This window comes from Trypanosoma conorhini (assembly GCF_003719485.1).
Source record: "Trypanosoma conorhini strain 025E chromosome Unknown Tco_14.4_contig_00840, whole genome shotgun sequence".
Taxonomy (NCBI): domain Eukaryota; phylum Euglenozoa; class Kinetoplastea; order Trypanosomatida; family Trypanosomatidae; genus Trypanosoma; species Trypanosoma conorhini.
The window spans coordinates 1-6,383 of NW_021704933.1; the positions used below are offsets into that span (position 1 = coordinate 1).

At 52.5% G+C, this 6,383-nt stretch overlaps 3 protein-coding genes across 3 annotated transcripts, besides 7 other annotated features; all 3 read left to right on the forward strand.

Moving 5' to 3' along the window:
* The first annotated feature begins 9 nt into the window (after positions 1–9).
* Positions 10–50: a microsatellite.
* Positions 51–253: 203 nt separating this feature from the next.
* Positions 254–278: a microsatellite.
* A 32-nt stretch (positions 279–310) lies between these two features.
* Positions 311–2,821, forward strand: Tco025E_08661 (WDdomain 60; the record flags this gene model as incomplete). Its single annotated transcript, XM_029375504.1, has 1 exon — positions 311–2,821. The coding sequence occupies one exon, from the start codon at positions 311–313 to the stop codon at positions 2,819–2,821; it is 2,511 nt and encodes an 836-aa protein (XP_029224375.1).
* A 40-nt stretch (positions 2,822–2,861) lies between these two features.
* Positions 2,862–2,911: a sequence feature (A-rich).
* Positions 2,912–3,034: 123 nt separating this feature from the next.
* Positions 3,035–3,060: a microsatellite.
* Positions 3,061–3,216: 156 nt separating this feature from the next.
* Positions 3,217–3,254: a microsatellite.
* Positions 3,255–3,374: 120 nt separating this feature from the next.
* On the forward strand, positions 3,375–4,274 carry Tco025E_08662 (uncharacterized protein; the record flags this gene model as incomplete). The annotated part of the gene is made up of 1 exon (XM_029375505.1): positions 3,375–4,274. The coding sequence occupies one exon, from the start codon at positions 3,375–3,377 to the stop codon at positions 4,272–4,274; it is 900 nt and encodes a 299-aa protein (XP_029224376.1).
* Positions 4,275–4,712: 438 nt separating this feature from the next.
* Tco025E_08663 (uncharacterized protein) lies at positions 4,713–5,516 on the forward strand (the record flags this gene model as incomplete). The annotated part of the gene is made up of 1 exon (XM_029375506.1): positions 4,713–5,516. One exon carries the CDS (start codon positions 4,713–4,715, stop codon positions 5,514–5,516), a length of 804 nt encoding a protein of 267 aa, XP_029224377.1.
* Positions 5,517–5,561: a sequence feature (A-rich).
* Positions 5,562–5,674: 113 nt separating this feature from the next.
* Positions 5,675–5,738: a microsatellite.
* The last annotated feature ends 645 nt before the right edge of the window (positions 5,739–6,383 follow it).

Genomic DNA, 6,383 nt, shown 5'->3' on the forward strand with positions numbered 1-6,383 from the left:
AACTTTACTTCTCTCTCTCTCTCTCTCTCTCTCTCTCTCTCTCTCTCTCTGTCCCTCCCTTGCAATCCTCAATATTGTAGATGCCACGTCCGGAAGTTCGCGTCGTTGCTGCAGTTGCTCTCTTGCTGGTGGGAGGAAGGAAAGCGGCAAGTGGGTTGTTTGCGTGCGGCGGAATGCGCTTTCCCTAATCCCATTCCCCCAGAGTGCCCTTTGCCGTCTTTTTTTTTCTATTTTCATCTCGCAGTACTTTTTCTTGTTGTTGTTGTTGTTGTTGTTGTACAGACGCGCTCTGTGTCCGCCAATTGTAGACATGGGCGACACTACCGTCAAAAAGTCGAAGCGGGACGAGACGGAAGACGAACGACGCGCCCGCAAGGAGAGAGAGCGTGCTGAGCGAAAGCTGCGGGAGCAGAATGAGGCGGAGAAGTCGGCGCACGACGCTGAGGGCAACAGGAAGGAGCGGAGACACAGGCGCGAGGAAACGGAGGATGAAAGGCGCATGCGCAAGGAGCGCGAGCGTGCGGAGCGCAAGGAGCGCGAACGGGAAAGGGAGCAGCTTGCGGAAGCTGCAGGGGGAGAAAATAGGGAGCGGAGGCACAAGCGCGAGGAAACGGAGGATGAAAGGCGCATGCGCAAGGAGCGCGAGCGTGCGGAGCGCAAGGAAAAGGAAGGGGCCAAGCAACGGGATCAGCAAGAGAAGGAGGATAGTGGGGGCGTCGCGCGAAGATCATTTGCTAATGATGAAGCTGTGGTAGATGACGAACCGCAGGCATGGCAACAGGAAGGTCCCGATGCTGAAAGTACGGGCGTGGTACTTGGAGGAAGGAAGGAGGAGCTGGCGACTGCAATGGACGTGGAAAACCGTGCGATTCGTCAGGCTGCTGAGGAAGCGAGAGAAGCTGCTCGGCGTGAGCAGCGTCGACGCGCCGAGGAGGAACGGGAGGAGGAGGCGATTGAGCGACGAGAAAAACGCCGCAAAGAGAGAGAGGAAAAAAACATGCGCCGCTCTCAGACGACAGATACATCGGGTGCAGTGGTGGGGAAGAGCACGCTTGGCGTCTCGGATCTGCGACGTCAAGGGTATCGAGCGCAATTTGAAAAGGACCTGCAACGTGCAACGGCCCTACGACGCCTAGTGGACATGGATGATGTTTCTGCGGCCCTCGTTGACGTTCCTCCGCAGTCGCGGTACGACATGTATATTCGTAACTTTGGGGACATGAGTCGCAAGCAGGCTGGGGTGCAGGCTCCGGCGGAGGAGGATCGTATTGATTTTGAGGTACAGGCAGAACGAGTACGTGTGCGGCATCGCGGTGTCGAAGTGCCGCGTGACTTGGGACTTTGTCCTGAGCAGTTCGCGGAAAGACCGATGCACTTTGTGAGGGATGTTGGCCAGGGCGACGCCGCGGACGCCGTGGAAAACAACGATGCTGCGGGTGAGGCTCCCCTGGGCGAAATTTCTGGCGCGAACATAGTTAACAGCACCTTGTTGGCGGCTTTTCTCGGACGCGTATTTCCCGTTATGCGGGCTATTTTAGATGAGAATGACGAGGAGAAACTTGGCCCAGAAGCACTGAAGTCCAAGAGTGAAACTCAGTTTTCTACCTCCTACACGACGTTTTCTCTCGCTGCCACCTGCAATCGACCTGTTGTGAAGGTCATGTTTAACCCCTGTGCCCCGACCTACGTGGGGGTGCTTCATGGGCCGAGGGAGGAAGAAGGCCCGTCTAGCGAGTTGGACCGCTACATGTCGGTGATCGTGATTTGGAACGTCTACGACTCCTCCTCGCCCGAGAAGGTGCTTGTTAGCCCGTCTCCTCTCACGTGTATGTGCATGAGTCCACGGTGGCCGTACTTGATTTACGCCGGAGCCGAGGATGGCTCGCTTTACGTCTGGGACACTCGCGAGCCAGAGCGAAACCACATCACCGCCGGCTGCATCCAGCGAAACGCATTTCGGCTCCCCTCGTTCGCCACGTCGTGGCAAACTGGAAACCATATTGCCCCCATCGTCGCCGTTGCTGTAGCGGGCTATAACACCGTCGTGGGTGTTCGTAAGGATGAAAGTGAGCAGCTAGTTTCCCTTGATGCCAGCGGAGGGACGTACTTTTGGGTGGTTAACGAAAAGGATCAATCGAAGGGCGCAATCAGTGACACAGAGAACGGGTTGCATATGTTCTCGACGGTACGTTTATTTTTAGCCACCTCAAAATCCGAGGATCACGTCAACGCTCTGTCGGTCGATCAGGAATCTTTTGCCCTGGACTTTGTTCCCACTGATCCCTCGCATTACGTTGTGGCATGTGCAAGGGGCGTGCGACACATGAGTCGTTTCGGCAGTATAGCGGCACCGTCTCTTTACGGCCCGTGCTCCAGCTTTTTTGCGCGCCCAGTCGCCGTACCTTCCTGCGTGCGGTACGGCACCGTCGACAGCCGAATTCTCATGGTGGGATACGACGATGGTGGCTTGCGCCTCTACCTGCATACCGACGCTGAGCCTCAACTTTCCATACCCTTGAGCAACCACCGCGTCGTGGACATGCGGTTCAGTGGGGGTGACAAATGGCTGCTGTGGGCGTTGGACGCTAGCGGGACGCTCTTCCTGCTGGATTTGGCGAAGAAGGACAAGGAGTTTCCGGTTCTCTCGCAGACGTTGTTGAGCCCCGACACCGGATCTTGCACCTGCTTCGATATTCCACCCGAGGGAAAAGCTGATAACCGCGTGATACTCCTGGGATTTGAAAAGGGCATGGTTCAGCTGCACACCCTCAGCGACTTCACGCACCCACCGAGCTCCGACAGGGAAGAGCATTGGCTGTAGTGGCTAGGAAGCAACCAAGAGCAACAGCAAATGGAAACAAAAAGAAAGAAAGTAAAAAAAAAAGGAAAAAGAATAGCAGCAAACAAAAAACCAATTTGCGTTGCCGCCCACAGTGCCTTCTTGCTTACCGCCTTTCAGTGGGAGTACTTTTGCCTTTGCGGTAGCGCCACATTTGCTATGCACATGCACACGCAAACTTTGAGGTAGTAGCGAATAATATATATATATATATATCATATTCTGACAAAGCTGAAGGCAAAGAACAAAAAAAAAAAAGGAAGTTCATGGGAACTTGCCCACTGAGCACAAAAAAAGTTGAGCAAGGGCGGCGAATGCCACGATGTTTGGAAAATTGACACGCTCACCCTGATTATGTATAGAGTGGCCTCCTAACGCTGTTCTTTTCCTTTTTTCTCTTCTCTCCTTCTCTGCTTTGGTGGCACGCAAGCCAGCAGCGAGAACCACCGCCTCATTTTACTGCATGAGCGGGAGGAGGGTGAGGAGGCTTTGTTTTCCCTTTGGCTTGCCGTGAGATTGAGCGTCGGTGTTGTGTATGCGTTCGGCTGGTTGGATGGATGCGGCTTGCGCTTCGCTTGCAGTGCTGTGTCGTCGCGGCGCACACAGTAGTGGGGTGACGGAGGCCACGCATGCGTTTTCCTACCGACCAAGGTGGCAGTACTCATTCCCATTTCGTTCTAAACGACTCACAGACTTTGTTACGGCCAGTGAAAATTCTGTGTCCTCCGTTGCGTACACGTACCAGCACGCTGAAAACAGGGTTGTCGTTACCCTAATACCTCTTCAACACTTTGCACACCCGCAGTTTTTTCATCAGGTGGATGCACTCTGCAGCCAACATGAGTCCGTATTAATGGAGGGGCGTACGCCTTTGGCTGGTGCACCATTTTCGACAATTGTTCCTCCCCGTGAGGGCGTTGCTTCGGTGCGCCCGGCGGGACACGAAGATGACGAGGGTTGGGAACCGCGGGAGATTGAAAGGTTTTGGCAGCCTTTTTCATGGGGTGTTAAGGATTCCCCTACGATGACGATTATTCATGCTGCTGACAAGTACGATTACGAAAAGTTGCCCTGGTGGTGCTCGCTTCGCTTTAATGCTCCTCTTATAGGAAGTTTTGCGCGGGAAAAACATTGCCTGGACATGATTTATCCCCTTGCATCCAATGGCTACAAGTCATTTGCGATCCCCTGGGGCGCGGCGCATATGCCCATCTTCAATGAAATGCTCATAGATAATGGGTTTGAGCAGATTGGCATGTGCTCGCTGTTGGTGTTAAATCGTATTGACGGGGAAATTAGCGCTGGTGAGCATGAACGTTTTTGCCGTATTGAGAAGAGACATCATCGCTTAATTCAGCTGGCGTGGGGGCTGGCGATCGTTGCGGGGCTACTGCTCCTGCGTGGGATGGTCGTGGTCGAGTACCGGAAGGATTAGTCTGGCGAGGTATACATTTCTTCGTTTGTTGCGGTGCCTTCTTGTTGTTTTGGGCAAACGGTGGTCGAACTTCTTCTCCACCGTTCTTTTTTGCTGCCTACGCCTTCGCTGGCATTGTCGTCCACATCGACCGCCAGGGGTTTCTTTGTGTGGCTCTTGAGCGGCTGCTCAGGCAGGGGAAGGGAGTCCGGCACGGCCGCCTCACCAGCCAAAGCTAAGCCGTGTAGAAAAGAAAAAGAACAAAAAAAGGAAGGAGTGAAACAACTTTTTTTTTTTGTCATTGCTCTTCTGCCTTCTCTCCTCCTCGTGGAGAGGAGGGGATTGGTGGGAAGGGGCTTGTACGGTTATTTTGCATTTCCTGCTTTTGCCTTTCCTCCCCATGCGTGCTTGCTCTTGGTACAACACCGCACTAGGCTTTTTCACCTCCAGAACAATCGCATGGTGGCGCCGGCGCCTCGCTACTGTTCAGCCGAGCTACCGCACTTGTGTTCGTTTACAAAGCCACAGAGCCAACCACATGTAAACCGGAGTGAGGAAGTTCATGTTAAGGGGAACTCCTTGTCACAGTTAGATGATACGGCGGGCAGCTCTGTGGTTGGTGAAGAGGGACTCACTCAGTCGCAGAGTAGTGAAAACGACGAGTCTGAGGAAGCACCCGAAGCCCCGGAAAGTGAATACGAGGATGACTTGGCCCCAGACCCATATGAAGAGCGAGGCCCTTTTGAGGAGGTGTATGAGCGTCTAAGGAAGACCCCGTTGGAGATTCACCCGTTCCTCGACATGAACGAACAGCGTTTGCTGCTTGAGAATGAACGGGTGCAAAGGCACTACGATGTATTTCTCTCCATGGGGCAAAAGCATGCGCGACCTCTCAATGAGTTAGGCGCCTTCAGCCGGTGTCTCCTCAACGAAGCTCATCGCGTTCATGTTTCGCTCGTGCGTCGTTACAACAAAACCTGCCAGGAGAAGTCACTTCCGCCAAAGAATGAAACGGAGATCAATCACCAGTGGCAATGTATCAAATTAGCCGTGGAGCAGGATCTCTATATGGAAGGGTTTGCGGCAGTTCAGCGTCGGTTGTCGTGTATGTGCATATTTAACCCCAACACCGACGAACGTCCGTATGGTGACAATGAAAATGTTCGCCATCAACGACTGCTTCGTCAGGAATGCGTCCTCAACCGCCTCATGGCGCAGTCAAGGAAGGGGGGGAGCCTGTTTCTGGACTTACAGCAGCAGTAGAAAAGAAACAAGAAGAAACAAAAACAAAAACAAAAACGGAAAACAGGCAATAAGTCGCAAAAGACATCAATAACAAGGTGATGATGCGCGGATCCCTGTAAATGAGGTGCGGGTGTAGACGTTCTTTACACATCAATGCATATATGCGCGTGTGTTTGTCCCTTCTCGCTTTCTTTGTGTTCTTTCTCTTCTTGTTTTGTTGTGTCGTTTCTCTTCCTTCTCCTTTGACCTGCCGTGTGCGTTTCCCCGTATATACATGCATGTGTGAGTGCGTGGGCGTGAATATGTATATACATATGGTTGTATGTGTGCACTTTGAACAGGGTCTGCGCCTGCGCCCCTCTAACCGCCGCCGCCGTCACGAGACAATCATAGAAAAACAACGGCACACCGAACTCAGAAAGGAGGCAAGACAATGCTCGCGGCCATACTGGGGGGCGCACGCACGGAATTATCTGCGGCTTGGATGGATGCCGGCAGAAGGAGGAGCGGGAAAGGTGTAAATGCAAATAAAACTAAGTGTGAATGAAAATATAAGAAAAAAAAAGAGACAACAAAGAAAATGCCATAAAGAGTGAATCTACGGTTTCTTGGAGTTCCGCGCGCGGAAAATAGAAGTAAAGAAAAAAAAACCGCTTGAAGAAGCGAGAAAAACAACGGAACAAGAAAAACTGGTGAGTGGCAGCTAACCAGCAATGGGTGGGTGGGGTGGGGGGAGTAAAAGTCGGAAAAAAAAAAGACCAGCTACATTTTTCTTTTCTTATATATAAACATTCCATCAACAAAAGGGAAACAAACTGTTTCAAGCGGAATCACGGGAAAAACACAGCTGTTGCTCTTTTTATGTCCTCCTCCTCCGAGACTCTT